At 41.3% G+C, this 19,544-nt stretch overlaps 1 protein-coding gene across 2 annotated transcripts; it reads right to left on the reverse strand.

The window, feature by feature from the left end:
* Positions 1 to 5,728: 5,728 nt before the first annotated feature.
* LOC109766321 (myosin-6) lies at positions 5,729 to 19,473 on the reverse strand. 2 transcript variants are annotated; one of them, XM_040391353.3, is made up of 38 exons: positions 19,057 to 19,471; positions 18,374 to 18,652; positions 18,050 to 18,195; positions 17,799 to 17,955; positions 17,602 to 17,660; positions 17,321 to 17,480; positions 16,651 to 16,800; positions 16,422 to 16,558; positions 16,181 to 16,327; positions 15,980 to 16,081; positions 15,190 to 15,247; positions 14,986 to 15,087; positions 14,615 to 14,652; positions 14,406 to 14,532; positions 13,477 to 13,644; positions 13,271 to 13,402; positions 13,047 to 13,156; positions 12,906 to 12,966; positions 12,092 to 12,269; positions 11,801 to 12,006; positions 11,368 to 11,487; positions 10,911 to 11,009; positions 10,236 to 10,484; positions 9,727 to 9,866; positions 9,513 to 9,615; positions 9,397 to 9,426; positions 9,262 to 9,315; positions 9,001 to 9,171; positions 8,708 to 8,854; positions 8,294 to 8,467; positions 7,785 to 7,889; positions 7,636 to 7,706; positions 7,445 to 7,544; positions 7,122 to 7,178; positions 6,707 to 6,763; positions 6,538 to 6,618; positions 6,350 to 6,423; positions 5,729 to 6,237 (listed from the first exon to the last, which is right to left on the reverse strand). In XM_040391353.3, the coding sequence occupies exons 1-38, from the start codon at positions 19,057 to 19,059 to the stop codon at positions 6,123 to 6,125; spliced, it is 4,467 nt and encodes a 1,488-aa protein (XP_040247287.2). In that variant the 5' UTR covers positions 19,060 to 19,471; the 3' UTR covers positions 5,729 to 6,122. The 2 variants fall into 2 exon arrangements, with proteins under 2 accessions (XP_040247287.2, XP_073354629.1); XM_073498528.1 differs by having other exon boundaries at positions 5,826 to 6,237; positions 19,365 to 19,473.
* Between the last annotated feature and the right edge of the window lie 71 nt (positions 19,474 to 19,544).

The following is a 19,544-nucleotide window of genomic DNA, read 5'->3' on the forward strand; positions in this document are numbered from 1 at the left end:
ATAGAGATTTGTAAAGCACACACGGATCTGAATGTTGCATACCCGTTGACTAAAACCTCTCTCGTAAGCATAACATGATCAAACCCTAGAACTCGCTCAGTGTTAATCACATGGTGATGTGAACTAGATTATTGACTCTAGTAAACTCTTGGGTATTAGTCACATGGCGATGTGAACTTTGAGTGTTAATCACATGGTGATGTGAACTAGATTATTGACTCTAGTGCAAGTGGGAGACTGTTGGGAATATGCCCTAGAGGCAATAATAAAATGGTTATTATTGTGTTTCCTTGTTCATGATAATTATCTATTGTTCATGCTATAATTGTATTAACTGGAAACCGTGATACATGTGTGAATACATAGACCACAACATGTCCCTAGTAAGCCTCTAGTTGACTAGCTCGTTGATCAATAGATGGTTATGGTTTCCTGACCATGGACATTGGATGTCATTGATAACGGCATCACATCATTAGGAGAATGATGTGATGGACAAGACCCAATCATAAGCATAGCACAAGATCGTGTAGTTCATTTGCTAGAGCTGTTCTAATTTCAAGTATCGTTTCCTTAGACCATGAGATTGTGCAACTCCCGGATACCGTCGGAATGCTTTGGGTGTACCAAACGTCAGAACGTAACTGGGTGGCTATAAAGGTGCATTACAGGTATCTCCGAAAGTGTCTGTTGGGTTGGCACGAATCGAGACTGGGATTTGTCAATCCGTATGACGGAGAGGTGTCTTTGGGCCCACTCGGTAATGCATCATCATAATGAGCTCAATCTGACTAAGGAGTTAGCCACGAGATCATGCGTTACGGAACGAGTAAAGAGACTTGCCGGTAACAAGATTGAACGAGGTATTGGGATACCGACGATCGAATCTCGGGCAAGTAACATACCGATGGACAAAGGGAATTGTATACGGGATTGATTGAATCCCCGACATCGTGGTTCATCCGATGAGATCATCGTGGAACATGTGGGAGCCAATATGGGTATCCAGATCCCGCTATTGGTTATTGGCCGGAGAGGTGTCTCGGTCATGTCTGCATGGTTCCCGAACCCGTAGGGTCTACACACTTAAGGTTCGGTGACGCTAGAGTTGTTATGGGAAATAGTATGTGGTTACCGAAGGTTGTTCGGAGTCCCCGATGAGACCCCGGACATGACGAGGAACTCCGGAATGGTCCGGAGGTGAAGATCGATATATTGGACGAAGGGTATTGGAGTCCGGAAGTGTTCCGGGGGTACCAGGCTATGGCCAGCATGTCCGAAAGGGGTTTCGGAGGCCCCGACAAGCGTTGGGGGGCCTTATGGGCCAAGGGGAAGGGGCAAACCAGCCCACTAAGGGGCTGTGCGCCCCTCCCAACCCCTCTCACGTAACCAGGAGAGATGGGGGCGCCTCCCCTAGGGCAGCCGCCCCTCCCGGCTTGGGGGGCAAGTTTCCCAGGGGTGGGGGCGCCCAAACCCATCTAGGGTTTCCCCTGTGGCCGCCGCCCCTCCCCTAGGGAACCCTAGGGCGCCTCCTCCACCCCCTTCCCCTATATATAGTGAGGGAGAGAGAGGGCAGCCGCACCCCTGGCTTGGCGCAGCCCTCTCCTCCTCCAACTCCTCCTCCTCCTCCGTAGTGCTTAGGGAAGCTCTGCCGGAGAACCACGAGCTCCATTGCCACCACGCCGTTGTGCTGCTGGAGTCAACTTCTCCTCTCCCCTTGCTGGATCAAGAAGGAGGAGACGTCCCCGGGCTGTACGTGTGTTGAACGCGGAGGCGCCGTCCGTTCGGCGCTAGATCGGATCTTCCGCGATTTGAATCGCCGCGAGTACGACTCCATCAACCGCGTTCTTGTAACGCTTCCGCTTAGCGATCTTCAAGGGTATGAAGATGCACTCCCTCTCTCTCGTTGCTAGCATCTCCTAGATTGATCTTGGTGACACGTAGGAAAATTTTGAATTATTGCTACGTTCCCCAACACCCCCCCCCAACCAGACCCAATTCCACACCCCGAACACCAAGCCCAATCCGAAACCCTACCAGCAGAAGAGTGGAAGATATGTCTTTATTTAGCATTGGACGCTCTATAGCAGTCATATCGGTTTTATTAAGTTTCTTCGTCATCCCTTTGGGATATCATTTTTTTCAGCCAATCTTAGTATTGGTGTTTTTCTATGGATTGCCATTTCAAGTATAGCTCCTATTGGTCTTCTTGTGATAGGATATAGCTCAAATAATAAATATTCTTTTTCAGGCGGTCTACGAGCTGTTGCTCAATCCATTAGTTATGAAATACCATTAACTTTTTGTGTGGTCGCAATATCTCTACTTGTGATTCATTAAAATAGGAATTTTTTCCTATATAATCCATTAACTATTTATATTCCTTTTCTTATTTAGTATTTGGGTTGGTAAGTTAAACTAGATAGCTATATGACTGAAACAAAACAGCTTATAAATTTGTAGTAAAAAGAAAATATCGCATTTCCTACGTGCAAGAAAAAAGTGGAAGTAAACATAAGCAGTGCAAACTTTTTATCCCAAGGTTGATTTTTTTTTAATTAGTCATCATATCTTGAAGCGGGCAAGAATAAATGATTCAGGATATGGAATTCCAATACTGGAATATCTGTAAGGTAAGCTTTATATGAATCAAGTTGAAGAGGTTGTAGATCAGTTCTATATGACATTGTAGAAGCTGCCAGACATGGGCTTGGTGAGTTTGATCTGAACAACGAAGCAGCTTCAGTAGTGGTACAAATGAGCGGTAAAGAAGGCAGCGAGGCCGACAGAGATGCAAGTTTGCTAGAAAGGCCTCTCGCTTGGAGAGGCGGTTAGCAGGCATGCACAGAGAGGAGGAAGAGGTGGAGTAGGAGGAGGAGGAGGATGAAGAGCAGGCAGCGATGGACGTAATGGACCCGGAGCTTCCACTGATAGAAATATCCATGCATAGGAGACCACTGTCGCATCCGATGAGCTTATCGATGCAACTTACGCTGATTCCGAAGAGGCGGAGGAGGAGGCTGAGTTGGAAAACTTGGTGAGCCACGCAGACAACCCCGAACGAAGGCCCAGCCGATGATTGTTCAGTGTGTTTGAAAAAGGAAATTTTCTGCACTGTATACCAGAGGGACATCAGCACACATGAGTTCAGAAATTTAACAGGTGATAACCTAGCAGTTGTTGCGGTGCAAAGGCCGAGGTTTCGAATCAGGAGGATGAGCATCTTGTGAGCACCAACCTTTCCCAAAAATTTGGCTACATCCACGACCCGAGGACTGGAAATTGGGTAAAAGGAAGAGAAACATCACTCACGTCATCGGGTGTTACTGACCTGGATTTTTTGAACATTGAAAATGGTCTGGTTGTTGATGGTGCTTATGGTACTAATGGTGCCGAAAAGTGGTCAGTGATGTAATTGGAGAAGCTGGTTAGTCGTCAACAAAACCTTGAGCACAATGAGTTTAATTTTTTACTCGTACAATATGATCAAATGATATTTCTCCTCGTAGATTAAGAAAGATAAAGAAGCACACAATGGCCTCTTCATGGGAGAAGGGCCCCCCAGAAGTATTGGGAAACCCTAAGCACCCCGGCCGCACGAGGGGAGTTGAGATTTTTGCTCCATGGAAATATGCCCGCAACCATTGTTTGCAAGAGAAGCGCGAAAAGAAGAAAGCGAAGAAAAAGGCTGGTGAAGATGAAAAATTGGAGGATTTTAAAGAGTCGTCGTTATTACAAAGCCTACGAACAGAGTTGTTGGGTGGAGGACCAGCATCACCAGCACCAGCACCGGCTGCGCCAATGATTGAAGGTCTGTAAGCACATCGAAGTAGTTGCGCTTCCATGGCCTTCCCTCAAGCTTAAGCTTTACTGCCCAAATTCTATCCCTACGATGAGGTTATGGTAAGTCGACGGTAAATGTTCATAATACTACATACATGATACTCATAACCCATCCGTCCTAAGACAAAATTTACCATTTGGTTATAGGTTATCAAGCCCTACAAGCTTATAGTAAGGATCGTCGGCTGTGACGAGGCTGTGGAAGCTGCTTAGGGCCAATTCCACCCTCCTATCCTAGAGCAACCGAAAGTCCACAATGTTGTCCCTAGCCCCAAACATGGTACGGTCACCGTGGACGACTACCATCTCCCGTTCAAAAGTTTCAAGATTCCAGTACTCCCCTATGAAGAGATGAACACACTCGAGCTGGCGAAGGGTAGCCTTATCCAGTGGCTGAAGAGGGACATCATTTTGGAACAAGATGAATTAAATATTGCCGGGGTTGTGTAGGAACTCCCGAATTAGACAACTGATGGCAACTCAAAGGATACAATCATCACACTTTTCCGTGAGGCGGGACATGGAGGTGCCACACTAGCTGCGTGGCCGACAACCGTGAACCGGGGCCGGTCAAACACGCCTTGGGGGTACGTCGGATTGACGTGTAATCTAGGGACCTGGTTTGTTGTAAGGCACGAATCCGGCGCCAGATGCTAAAATAAGTTTTCCAGGAGCCTGCGTGCAGATTAAGTTTCTCAGGGGGCATTTAGTAAAAATAATACTGACTCTAGCTTAGCTTGTTGGGCACAACTAGCTAGTACTATTGCTGGCAAAAAGATACTATTGCTGGCAAAAAGATACTATTGCATCAATCCAAAGATAATGATTCAGAGAGAGAGAGAGAGAGAGAGATTCCATCCATGCTTTTCAGACCACTTCAACATCTATCATTTTCGTTTCTTTTATTTTCTTCTGCTGCAAGAGAAGATTCCGTCCTGCTCTTTATTTTACTTCTATTCACCCACAGCAAGCACCAGCAGACAAACAACCAATTATTTGAGTTTGGATTTGGATGAGCCACGTGGCCCTTGTTGCTATCAGTCACCAGCCACACTCATCCTCCTTCCTAGCCGTCTCTGTGGCTCAAGATATTAATTAGTAAGAGTAATTACCATTATTTATCAATGCTATATTTTCTTACGAAATGAAGGCCTTTTTTATATTTCTTAGTACATCATTTTGTAACTTGTAACACCAAAAAATATAACAGAGGAAACCGCCTCTGTTAGAGCAGAGCAGAATTTGACCCCAAGGAGGATACCGCCTCTTTTCGACCAATGTAAGTAATACATATTGTATATCACACAAGTTATGCCGTTAGGAAATATAACATATAACCTAAAGTTTCTAAGTTTCTAATGATGTACTAGTATGGAACAATAAACACTCAACCTCTTGCTTTTCAAACACCAACCAAATCCACACAAACAATCAACTCCTCATGGAGTAGAGTCAAATGTGATGTGATGATTTATATGCATATGGATGATAAGAAAGAAACAATCAACACAACACAACAGGGTTGGTTGACCACAAGGTTAGGTTAGGTTAGGTTGGTGATGTGAAGAATAAACACAATCAAACCTCTTGCTTGTCAAACACCAAACCTACACAAACAATCAACTCATGGAGTATAATGTGGACCATAGCTACCTTTCACGAGACTCGTTCCATAGCAGCCGCAAAGAATAGATGCTACTATTATACATATTTCAGACTAGCTGTAGATGTTATCTTTGTTACTAATTTAATTTAACTCTACGGCTATTATCCGAATCCTTTTCAGCCACAAACAAGTACAATGCATCATATACATTTCACATGATTGAAATGTGATGTGATAGTAGTTTATATGGATACTAATGTGATGAGGAGACAGGGAGCCTTCTTACATCAAGCCCCACAATTGTCATTCTCATTGATACTAATGTATATATAACTATACATTGGCTACACAGAATGGATATTTTTGGATACTGCTACATACATATAAGATATATCTACCGTGACTAGAAAAAAAGAATCGAGAATAGATGTGAATGACCTCCTGCCTGCCCTGTGCTCTCTTCCCAACCCAGCCGGCAGCCATAAACAAAACAAAAACAAAAACAAAAAGCTATGACATCTTTACACCAACCAACCTATGACTATGAAAATGGAATAATCTACAAGGCCCGACCGGGGGAGCAGAAAGGAAGAGAAAAACCTATATCAACTGACAAATTTACAACATTCTATCCTCCGGAGGCTACCGTCTTCTGCCCTCGCGCGGAACCCATTCAGCTCTTCAAGAACTGGAACGACGCATTTTCCAGGAGCTCTTGCGGCGGGACCACGTTCTGGAACTCCTTGGTGTCCATGGAGTTGCCTATCTCCTCGAGAGACAACGGCATGCTGCAAGCAGGGCACACGGAGCGTTCGAAATCAAGTTCGACACTGTGATTCAGCACGTACGACTTTTAGTTTCTGAGAGTGCGCCATTTGTGGATATACGGCGTACACATACCTTGTCTCTTCGTCTAGTAAATAGGCGCCCGAGCCAGCTCCCTCGTTCACCAACGTTTTCATCTCATTAAGGACCTACAATACAATCATTAGGAAATGTATCAGCCCTGAAACCTCAGCTTGGCACAGACAGAATGCAGGGGAAGGTGCTCGATTAGCCCTGTGAAGTTAGATTTGGTGCTTAATTACCTCTTCGGATACACTTTCAGTATTATATTTGTCATCCCAGTACTGTGTGCATATCCTGTAAAGTTGGTGGACACTCAATACCTGCATAACGGCATGCAGAAATAGGTGTTTAGCTACTCTTCTTCTGGATGCTGCGTTGGGTTTGGGGGTGGGGGTGGGGGGGCCTTACTGGGCAGAGATCACTCATTATTTCATCATATGATACCCTGAACTTTTTGAAAATGACCTGCATCACAGCACAAAGATGGTCAGACCTACCTAATAGGGACACAATTTTCATAGAAGTCAGTAAACAGCACAGCGGCAGTCTTTGAACAGCAAACACAAACACAACTAAACTGTTCCCAGTGTGCGATTCAAAATCGATTGAAATGCTCCACAACTTTTTATACTTAAAAGAACTACTCCCTCCTTTCACTTTTATAAGTCGTTTCAGACAAGTGAAATTGAGCTGTTTTGCACAATGTCTGAAACATCTACAAAGCCTTATAAAAGTGAACAGAGGGAGTAACAAATGTTGTTAAGATAATGATAAGAATCCATGCCGAAATACAAAATACATGCTGAAGTTTGTAGTTACGTACAAGGAAGCCAACAGCCTGGCTTATGTGCTTAAGTTCATCCCATGCAGATCCTGCGTACTGTTGGTATTTCACGGTTAGCGGTTAGGCACAAGGTAAATAAAGTGAAGATATTAGTACTGGTGTTACATTGTACTCCCTCCGTTTCTAAATATAAGACCTTTTAGAGGTTCACTAAAAGGTCTTATATTTAGAAACGGAGGGAGTAGTTACTATTGAGAAAGAATAAAGTTATTAGACTACAATGTTGGTTGCGAGCATTTAACAATCATAATATAAAGTCTGCATCTTTAGAAAGAATAGCAAAATCAAACATATATATTTACCTCTGGCTTGGCTTGTGTGCACCATGCCTCCAGTTCTTCAATCCCTTGTTTCACATATTCTCCATTGCTGAAAGAACAGCACTCTCGCCGTACAAGAAGACTGGGACATATAGCAACATCAGAAGAGGGAGAATTAGGAACTGCGGAAATTGACGGCAGGCAAGGAAAGTCTAGTCTAGACACGAAGTTACCTATTGAAGAGTTGAGCGTTGATGTATGCATAAAGCTGTGTAAAGATCTTCCGACAAAAAATGGTTGGGACCTGAAATTTCAGCATTAAGGCCAGAAGTCAGAACACCATGCAGCCAAATGCAATGCGGGTTTCAAGGTTTAAACTTACACAATTTTCTTGCAAGATTTTCAGGAGATCATTGAAATGGCCGACTATCGCTTTCCAATAGCTATGTTGATCTGTTAGCAAACCAGCCTTCGCAGTTCTTGGCGCCTTTGAGTATCAATGTGTATACAGGAATGAGCATTAGACCAGCAGCAACAACTTATTGCCATGCAGGTGCAGAGTTAGCATGAAATCTTAACATATGAATTATATAGCCTAATCATCAGGCAATAGAAATTCATCATGGTACAAAGGTACTCGTGATATAAATAATAGTCTAATTTCTTCTCGTTAAGTTTGCAAAAGGGTTCAAGTGTTATGCCAAGTTACCAACTGAGAGGAACTAGCCAAAAACATGCAAGCGTGAGTCAAAGTTAACTTAGTATTCCTGGATTCCCATGGGAGGTTGCTGAGATGTCTCATGCTTATTTCTAAAATTATATTTGTCCAGCAAGAATCTTCTAAAGCATGAAATGATAATTAACCTGAGGACCCGTGATAGATGGGGTAACCTGAATAACATGCGAGAGTACTGAAGACACTTCTCTCTTCACATTGTCACGGATCATTCCATATAGGCCTTCCACAAAGGCTGTAAGCTGTTGCTTGAAAAGGAATGCAGGATACTTGCCCTCAACTTGGCGCACAAGATCCATATCAACAGTAATGCTTGAAGCACGAAATACCTGTGGATCATATAACACCAAGAGATTAAGAAATGAGTCAAGATAACCTCGTCTAGCCTATCATACAATTTTCACAAAATACAATTGCTAGAATTCAGAGAACCCTTGTTAATCATTTTGTTAAAAAAAAGGATGATTATTCGTTCTCTTTTTTTTTGTTTCTCGTTCCCTCTTTTGGCTTTTCTGGTTCTCCTTATGCGTGTTCAAGAAAAGAAAAGGATATATATATATATAACATACCATCCTCCCAAGAAAAGACGTCTGAGTCGTCGTTCTTTTCAGTGGTGTTGTTACAGTGCCAGCAGGTTTCAGACTCTTTTGCAGTATAATCAACAATGATGATGCATTTGATAGCCAGTATGCAAGATCGGCGTTACTGTCTTGTTTCTGTGATACAAATTGTGCAAATTTGAAAAGGGCAACAATATAAATTGAATACGCCTGACAGAATCACGCTATGATGGACATAACTAAGTAAATCATAGAATGAAAACGAGCACAAGAATTGTTTAAGGCTTGAACAAAAGAAATACCTGCATGGCTGAACTAAATATCTGAATAAGTCGATCAAAAATATTAGTTTTTTCCGCCTCGAAAGTTCTCCAATGAAGAAGACATTTGTATATGGTTATTGCAGCAACTGGTTTTCCCTCGCTAAATCCAATGTTTTCATTAACACAGTTAATCAGTGCTTCAACACTCTCCTGCAAGTAAAAGGTGGAGCCATAGTTTAATTTGTTTTCTAATGACTTCATTAACTGCTTTAATTATCGAACATCAGCCCAAGTAAGTACTTGGTGTCTCTCAATTAAAGATCTCCGTCCGAATTCCATAGGTGTGGGTGGTGACTGCAGGGATGATTATATTAGATTCAATCATGAAAAATAAATCTAAAGAGTTATTAACAAGCAGTATAAGATATTCCAAACCTGTTGTTCGTCTGCAGGTACACTCAAATTCTGCACAGTTGCAAACACTCAGAAGCATAAGAATACTTTCATGTGAGTGTGCACACAAGAGAGAGAGAGAGAGCGAGAGAGATTACAGATTTTTTATGCATGTTAAGCAAAGGATCAGGTCTTGGTCTCGCAGCATGTTGTCGGAGATTAATGATCTCTGCTTCTGCACTAGCCAACTTCTCTCGAAGGCTGGTCATGGAAATAATTGCAATCGTTTAACATAAGATGGCTTGGCTAATAAAGGATAGAAGCATTTACCAGCATCACAAGTTTATATCAAATACAACATGAAAGAAGAACCTTAAAAATGCATTCTTTAGTTGATTTAGCTGTGACTCTGCCTCTGTAGCTTTCTTCAGAGACTCTTCTCTGACTTGGTCTTGATCTTTAAACCTCTCTTCCGTTTCCTCTATTTTTGTCTCAAGAGAGCTCACCAGTGTCTGCAAGTCAAAAGTTTATCACTCCATTACTCCACTAGGGGTACAAAAAATAATAATTGGATAGCAAGTGTATTCATGTTATGCACACCCTCCTATGATTGGCCATTTAATAGCAAATGATTTAACCAATGAATACGTCTATTTGAACATCGAAGCTACCAGACTAATCAAAATCTAAGATGTTCAATAACGTAGATTGTTAAAAAAATTGAATGGTATTCATCCTCATTTATGGTTTCACATGAATATCCAGAAAAAAGGATGAGGAGTTCACTGATTCAATGGTACCTATATAAGCTACACAAGATTCATCGCTAGATTTTGTTATCACATTTTCTTTTGTATTTGTTCGTATTTCTGCGTTAATACCTTGAGCTTCTCATTTTCAGCAGTGAGCTTCTCGTTTTCGGCAGTGAGCTCATTAACTTGAGTTTCATCAACACGGATCTCTGGCACTAGAGTAACTTTCTCTGCTTTCTCTGATGCTGCCTTGGAAGTTTCCTGTTCCTTCTTTAACAATTCTTTTGTTTCCTTGAATTGCTGTTGCAATTCCTGCAATTGTGATTGGAGCTTCTTATTTTCTTGAATCTTGGCTTCCTTGGCTTCTTCCAAATCAGACTGCAAGTACAAAGTATGCATATGTTATTCCAAAATGATCAAAAGTTTCCTTCATAATGTTATGAGATGCACAATGCTCCTCTATCATACTAGCAATAGCAGCCTTGCAAATGTGCCAACTGTTGACATGATATCTGCGAGTTTTTGTTCTTATTGTCCAATTATTTTCCATCTTCTTTATACATCCACTACAAGATGCTAATTTGCATGACAGCCCAGAGAAGTTTTGCAATCTAATGCACATTATAGGTCATAGGAAGTGCCGCCTATTAATAAATTCCATGTCAGCAGATATGTTTGTGCTGAATAGCAAATGTTATGTTACTCCTCTACAAAAGTTTTCAAAGGAATTTACTCTATGCATTTGGACCATGCATAAAAAACATTTTTAGACAACATTGTGGCCATGGTTCTGTGCTAGTTTACCCTGATGCGTTTCTCCACTTGTAACCGCCAAGTAAGCTCCTCGACTTCTTTCTCTAGTTTACTCTTGGCAGCCTGTAGGGCGCCAGTTTCCTTTGCAGCCTGAAAGTAATGAAAAAGTGGCCAGGCACCAAAGAAATCAAAATAGTTCTCAATAACTGAATCAACCAGAGTTATAATGAACTCAGCGATATGATTTGCTTCGTGATACAGAGAAATAGAAATGTAAGACCATGGTAGTTGAGTGATATTTTTGTTTCCAACCTAACTGGGTGGTATCCTAACCAAAAAAAAAAAAGGAAGATGAAAATAGTTGTAACAACACAAGTTTGCAGTTACATTACTACCATGGCTGTAAAAGAAATATTTTAAGGGATTTTGTCCTGAAAAAACTACCAATGTTGTAGCTTGATCAAGGGTAGAAAGGAGGAAGTCAAGATAAGTTTACAAGGGCTCTTACCATTTTGAGTTGTCGAAGTTCTTTTCTGGCTATTCTTCCTCTCCAACGACACTGAGTGGCGAGTGTAGCCTTCAACATCTTCACATACCTTGAGCGTGCTAAATGACAGCGGCATCGAGTCTACAATGCACGAAATTGTATTAGACTAGGTATGATATAACGCTATATTTGTGACTTAGCCTCTTGTTATCATGAGAAACACAAATATTTCTGATACTTTTTACTAGCATAGTTATTAGCACCTCATTTCACTATGCTGAAAACATAGGTTTATTTATGCCGATACAGAACATATCAAACTTTTGTGTAAGACGAACACAGAATTACAGAATCAATAAATATCCATCACAAGTATCTCATATATGATCAGCACTTGCATATTCTATTTGGTGGATCTACTTTGATTGAATTAAACATGAAGCCTCAGAAATACCTGAATAATCACTGCAGCTTTTGTTTGTCGGCAAAAACGGAGTTTCTTGCGAGCAGCCATACCACGCAGACCACATTGGATAGTAGTTGATGCGGACCACAGATCTCTAAATTTATTTCTTTCTTGGCGCATACGGTAGCGCGTCTGAATTCGCAAAGCACCTGCCTGTCTTCGAAGATTTTCATATAACCTTCTAGCAAGTGTTCCTTCGATAATGAAAGTATATGAGTCACTATCTCTGCTAAAGCAGGGTTTGTGGAAGAAAAATAAACTGGAAACAGATATATGTACCCCTGCATACTGCCTCGAGCTGTGTAGCACATGTTCGCAGCTCGACGTACTTCTTGCGACACAGAAATGAACGAACTTTGGTTTGTATTTTTTTAGCAGAAAGTCCCAAAACCTCAGTTCTTAGAGCATCTAACTCAGCCATTTGACCAGCACGGAGAAAAACTTTTGTTTTCCCTATCTGTAAAATTCGAAATCAGAAGGTGAGGCTGATACAAGAATAACGAAACAACATATCAGATATCAGTGTTTCACACAAAATGATTTGTCAAACTTGGATCACATTCAAGTCTTGGATTGCTATATATGACTGGAATGTCTGTTAGCAAACAATTTCCTTTGGGGCATGTGCAAAGGCAGAGCTAGACTGAGAACGACAAGGGTTCATTCGGTGCTGTGCCTTTCTTTGATGTCTGTATTCTGGCCCATCAGGGTGTAGCTTGCATGGGTTAGGGTGGTGCACAAGAGACTAGTGTGAATTATTCTTGGGCCAGGTCGGTACACCCCCAAGGGCCTATTTGGCTCCCGTCCCAGGTATGTGGATCACAAATACCAAAAATTCAATCTAAAAACCCGAGAAAAATAAACACAACTTCTTTTGGGGATCCAGATTATAATTCACACAAAATGTGTAGATCAAAATGAAGTTTTGTAACACAACTCTGTTTAGCACTGCCTATTCATTAGATCAATCATGGGCTCTTGGTGGTCCCTGTTGTGAATTGTGGTACTCTTTTAAGATTGCCAAACTAAGATCAGGACCAAGAAATGAATAAACTGGAAACATCAAAGCACTAATATTTCTTCTAATAGTTACCTGATAGCCTACAAGGTTAGCTTTCTCGAGAATCATCTTCGTAGAAGTAATTTCAGTATTACTGCCAAAGGAAAAAAACACATAAGTACTTACAACATATGGAACAGAAACAATGAAATAATCAAATAAATAGTAAGTTACCCTTTACTCAGAGCTTTGGGGTGCAGAATACCAAATCGATTGACAAATTCATAGAAGGTTCGCCTAGTGGGGTATCCTAGACAGCTTATCCTTATTGCCTCTAAAACACCCTGTTCAAAAAGACAGATGGCATTTCACGACTCGAATGCAGATCAATTGTATTATTTTCTCTGACATTTATGCATTTAGACCAGCAAAAGAAACAGCACAGAAATTGGTCTCACCCCACAGCGAAGCTGCTGGAGAACGTTACTGTTCTCAAATATCGCTGGCTTGAGAACATTGTTAGGTTTTATGCAGCGGATGTAGTGTGGTTCTGTTGCACTCAGCGTTTCTAACAGCGATTGTAGTTGTTGCTGCAATATCATGCCAAGATAAAAAGGGGTAAATAAACACAAAATATATGAAGGGAATAGAGCAAATGTTGTACCTTGAAACTTGAGCCTATTGAAGTAAACTTTGTGTTCTTTGCTGCTTCTTCAACAGGTGGAAAAAGGCTTGAAACAAATGGACATTTTGAAGCATTCAATAGGATTTGATGTTCATTTACAGCATAATCTATGTTTTTATCTAAGAAAAGATCTGTTTGATAAGTGACCTGCAGCAGGCAGAGACAATTATTTAGTGTGCGCATCTTAACTGTGTGAATAGCAGCCAGTTCAAATAGAACCGTCTGATTAGCAGGAGCAATAAACTATCTACTGTTAAGATAGTGAATGAATGTGCTACATGTGTGTCAGGAGGATCAAAGGAATGTCAGCTGACTAGGCAAAATACTTGGGCTTCAATTCTTTTCTATCTAGCACATTTGGGAAGTATTTTACTCTGTTGCTTGCTGATTCAAGCAAAAGCTGCTAACAGATTGGCAGACTTGGACACATTTTGGCCAATCTAACATCAAGCCTTTTAGTGCTCAAATTAACTGCCGTATTTTATCCAAGTGTAGGACAGGCCTGTTAGTTTCTTTAGTAAGTTAAACACCTGCCCCTAGATGCGGAATTTCGATTTATCTGCAGTTATCAGTTATGAAGAGAAGACATAATATCCTGGTTAAAGCAAGCGCTGTATACCCTGGAGAGATAAACTCTCCTCGACTCCGCATCATAAGATGCCAAGTAGTCGAATACTAGAAGGTACCTACAATCAGCTTACTGCAAAGGAACAAGATGCAGATGGGTACATTAAACATGATCTTAGAATGGCAATATCTCGCATGGTAAGTACACCATATTTATCATAATTACATGTCAATCACATGTATTTTCCAGTGTGGGCAGACAACTGGTAACCACTCAAAAACATATTGCCAGGAAACATAAACTTTAATATTTACATGTACATCAATGATATGTTACCTACATTTCCAGCATAATGATGGACAGTGAAATCAGATCTTGAAAATTTGGGTTTACTGAAGTGCGGGTTGTCCTTGTACTTTTGATATAGCTTCTCAGCAAATGTTTCATGCGTTGAATTCCGTAACATGCTGAATAATAAGAAAACACATTGTTAATAAAAAAAATTAGATTCTAACGGAAAAGGATATGTTTACGGTTATATGTGCATACCATGTCTCATCCAACAGAGCAATTATCCCCCCTGGTTTCTGCATCAAACAAATTAGAAACAGGAAATAAGATGACATAATTAATTGGTTATTACAACATATCATGGCTAAAGCATACAACTAGAAAAAAAAATGCACGAAACACAATCAACCAGACAGCAGATACGTACTTATCATGCATGGAAATAATGCTATCATCATGTATAGCATCTAACCCGGATTGCTAATATGGCATGTGCAAACGTTACGGATGGAAATTATCGGCATCTCAGTATACAATCTGGAATACAAACTAGTACCACTACATCTAAGTATCTAACTCATCACCTCCAAATAAAGATGTCACTGTAACTAGAATCTGAGTTTCAATACCTTTTCAATGAGATCAAGAATTTCTTGGTTGTCCACAAACTGGATGTAACTCCAGTCAATTTCTTCCTTTGTATATTCCTCTTGTTCCATCTTAAAAACATGCTGTTGATGGGACATATTTTAGTTAGGAAAAGACTCGGCGTTAAACCGGTTGGACGACCTAAACACAAAACTTGTCGAGCGAAGGAAATTCCATTTTATAACCTGATTAAAATGTTGCTGGAGCTTCTCATTAGTTAGATTGATACAAAATTGCTCAAAGCTGCAAACAATCAAAATGTCAGCATGTACTAATTACCTTCTTTCAAATCTGGCATAAGCAGATAGTTATATATGCAGAAGTTGAACTATCATCTACTGCCAGTTAAGAGTATGCATAATCAAGGACTTCAGTGAACAAGAAAGTTAGCAAGTAAAACCCTGCTGCTGCCGGACGGCGCTACCGTGTAGTGTGTTGCATTCTTAGTGTGGTGTGCGCGTAGTGCCTCCCTGAGGCTTTTACATAAACCACTTTCGTTTTAGTGCATCGAGACGCAATCCTTTTGCGCTTTCTTGAACAAAAAAGGTTAGCAAGAAAATATTAATATTATGGCTTTCTTGACCAATACTATATTACTATTCTTTTAGTAGTGACGAAACGAGTGGCATGTCCCATTAAAACAGAAGGGTTTAATACCCAGTCCAAGTTTGGGCCAGGAAGGACGATTAGTGTTGTGTTGGGTCCACACAGCTACTTGCATAGGTTAGAGAAGCATATTTATGCTAAGGATATCATCTGATCATTTGATATTCATATCATACAGTTATAGTTTGATTAATTTCCATCTGATCCACAATTAAGGCATACGGGACAAAGGAGCTTGTCGCATCCTCCCATGCGTACGTGTGTTGTGCATTAGTGCTGAAGTCCATCTACTAAGACTTCCATATGTGACTTCTGTAAGTGTACGAACATAAATACTAGATTAAATGCAAAAGCATACCAGTTAAGCACCTGTTTGTCTTGAAACTCTCAAAGCCATATATGTCCAGCACACCAATCAAAATCTTTGAATCTGGGTCTTGACCAATGGAGCTATTGATTTTATTTACAAGCCTGTAACAGTGGGGAACACAGTATTCATAATTAATCTTGATATAGCACAGTATACAGAAGCACAAAGAAACCTTCCAAAATGATGGTTTCCAGACTTACCAATCAAACAAGCGCGAGTAAACAATCCTAGACAATGCATCTCTGCTAAGAGCTGCACCCTTTGCATCTAAATTTTTTGTAATACTCTCTCCACGTGTTGCCATAACACGCTTGCACAAAGATTCCTCAAGACCCTTTGCATCGCACCTGCAGAATGTTGCCGGTGCATGTTCATAAAAAGAATGAAAAAGGAACTTTCGGAAAATACTCAAAAAACATTAATAAAGAAATATATATATACATGAAAAGCTCAGCTGCTGTCTTAAGATGGAACTTAGATTTATCATCTTTGGGTGCAGAGGAATCTGGTTCACTTCCTTCTCCAAACTCTATATTCCCCAAATGGAGAATAGCAGCTACAACTTTGAATATTGCATCCTGAAAGAAATATCAAATTGTATGTAAATAAAAAATAAAAAATTCCTCCCTTGCTGATGTACTAAACTGGTTGCCGGTGAAATTGGCCGTACCTGTTCATCATTACTCATACCTACAATACCCATAGCTCTTCTGGTTTCGATATACTCTTTGGAGTCATCAAATCCATTAAGATCAATGCAATTAGACTGGTTGAGATAGTGAAATGTTTTAGCCTCTCCCACTTTAAATTTGTCACGGTCCTGATAATCATATTCACATATCAAAGCAATAGGTTAGTACACTACATATGATTTTATATAAAACACTCAAAGTTACAAAGGGCTACAACAAAATGCGGATCAGAGGATGTAGCAAATCAACACAAATGCTAATTAGATGATTTACAGTTGCTAATCAACATCTTATGTCTTGGCTCAATCTTACAGTTTCTAGTCGTCCTAATTTGAAAATCCATATCTCTAACAGACCGATTTACTTGCAAGAAATGTATGAGAAACTATATCTTTCTTGAGATGATAATTATGTTTAGACCTATTTTACAGATCCCAGAAGCAATGATTATCCAGGAAAGACATACAGTATATTTCAGCTTGTGGCAGTTAGCCTCTATGTGTGAATGCCCTGAGGTTTTTGCAAATTTCTTCAATTTTTACGGTGCAGAATAGGGTGTTTTTGTAAGCAAGATATAATTTCAATAAAACATAGTAGTTGACAAATAATGTGGTTCCAACAAAATTCAGAAGAAGAAGAGCCTCTTACTTCTGGTGGTGAAGCGCACAGCATGTAAAAGCAGTGATAGTTCCTTTCTGGGTCAGATATTTGACAAACACGTGACCTTTCCAGAAGATAAGTCCTTATGGCGGCTCCTGAAATCTTCCCATACTGGTCAAACTGAATCTCAACGAATTTGCCAAACCGACTGCAGAATCAAGAAAGGTAAGATGTATAGCAAACATCCTATGAAGATAATAATACATTCAAGTTGTGTAGGTAAATTAATTAATAGCCATCCAAAAAGTAAATCAATACTAGTGCATTACCTTGAGTTATTATTCCTAACTGTTTTTGCATTGCCGAATGCCTCAAGAACAGGGTTGGACTGTGTCAGGTAAGCAGAGCATGTCAGAACATAATGTGAATTACATACTAGTGCTTCTTAACCACTTTTTTTTTAGTGGTTCTTAGCTTGCCAGGTGTGCTTGTGCTACCAGCAAAAGAAGGGCACTGAGAAACGCACCTCTAGGATCTGTTCTTGCACTGACCTTCCTTCAGCTTTAGCTTTACCACCCATAAAAGCAAGATACTGCATAAGACTTTTAGTGCTTTCTGTCTTGCCAGCTCCACTCTCTCCACTCACTAATATTGCTTGGCTGATACGATCGTTGATCATAAGTCTGGGAAGAATAAAGATAGGGTGTGAATTGGTTATTATTGTCAGGTAAAATGTTGAATCTGAGAAACTGCAGTGGCAGTGGGGGAGGAACGCACCTATACGCACGGTCGGTGATAGCAAATGGATGGGGACTCAGCTCACCGAATTCTGCTCCTTTGTAAATTCCCATCATGTGGTTGTTATAGAGGTGGGGGAGTCTTTGAAATGGATTCACAGCTATCAAAATATTCCCAGTGTAAGTCTGGAAGAAGAATTTAATCCATTAGAGAAGCTGCAAGAAGATGAATAGTATCTCAAATGAAAAAGTTACTTTTGTGCACATGAAGAAGGTCATAGCATTTTTCATGATGGAATTCCACTAGCTCATGGAAGAGCACAAAATTAACCTGGATGTTAATTTGTTGAGGGACTCAACTTACGTATATCTCATTGAGGGCATATCTGGACTTGAGGTTCTGGAGCACTCCTGGTTCGTGCAGATAGGCGAGCCTGGTCATATCCTCAACACCACCACGCGGGGATTCCGTGTCCTTGGGAAAGGCAGTCGAGAGATTAACGGTGGCCTTCTTTCCATTGGTGCAGTTTATGACAAGGTCCTCCCCGTTGACCTCCTCCACCTGGCCATCCATCCATGCCTCGTCTGCATCTTCGATCCAGACATGAGAGCCGACGACAAAGCGGCTTTTGGTTTTGGACGCCTGCAGCAACGACGACAAGATTGACATTAGTTCTGGTTGATGCTGGCATGTATGGTGAGTAGAAATTAATCTACATTCCCTTTTATCAGTTATTATGGATGAAATTAATCTGCATTACAAGATGTGTCAAATGCAGAAACCCCATTGAAGGATGTATGTACCGTACGTTTCCCTTGAACATGGCACATGAATTGCGCCAGAAATGAAATGATGTTCCAAATGTGCATTGTTGAATAAACAAGTTGAATTGAAAACAAAAGTAAAGAAAAAGGAGCCAACAAGCATTGATCGCGTCCGGGCATTTCATCAAACAGTTGCTGAGGCCACGCCAAAGGGGTCGCATTTGGGGCCAAGAACCGATTTTGATTCCACGGATTGAATGGAGGGGGAGATTGATAGAATACCATTGTTGGGCGACGGCGGCGGGGCGATGATGAGAAGAGATCAGAGGGAGGCCGGCCGCATCAACTCCGTCCCGCGGCGGCAGGCCGAATGCGAGCGGTGCCGGTCGAACGGCGGCCGCACCACCACCGCACCGGGCCCTCTTGCAGGCGACGGCGACGGCGACGGAGAATGGGGGGGAATGAATGAAATCCTACGGAGCAGGGTCGAATCCACGGCGAGCGAGCATTGCCGTCCGTCGACAGCAACGCGGTGGTGGTGGTGGTGGCGAGATTTCCTTGGGCTCGCTCTGGTTGTGGAGCTCCCTTACTTTTTTTAGCAGCGGGTGTGGGGAGGAGGGGGTGGTCATGGGATGCAATGCAAGAATGGAGGAGGAGCCGCCCCCGCACTCCCGCGCCATTGCCATTGCCACACACCGAGAAGAATGCGGGATGCTCTCTCTCTCTCTCTCTCTCACACACAAAAAACCAGCACATGCCACTTTCCTTCT

This window comes from Aegilops tauschii, chromosome 5 (assembly GCF_002575655.3).
Source record: "Aegilops tauschii subsp. strangulata cultivar AL8/78 chromosome 5, Aet v6.0, whole genome shotgun sequence".
In the NCBI taxonomy this organism is placed as follows: Eukaryota; Viridiplantae; Streptophyta; class Magnoliopsida; order Poales; family Poaceae; genus Aegilops; species Aegilops tauschii.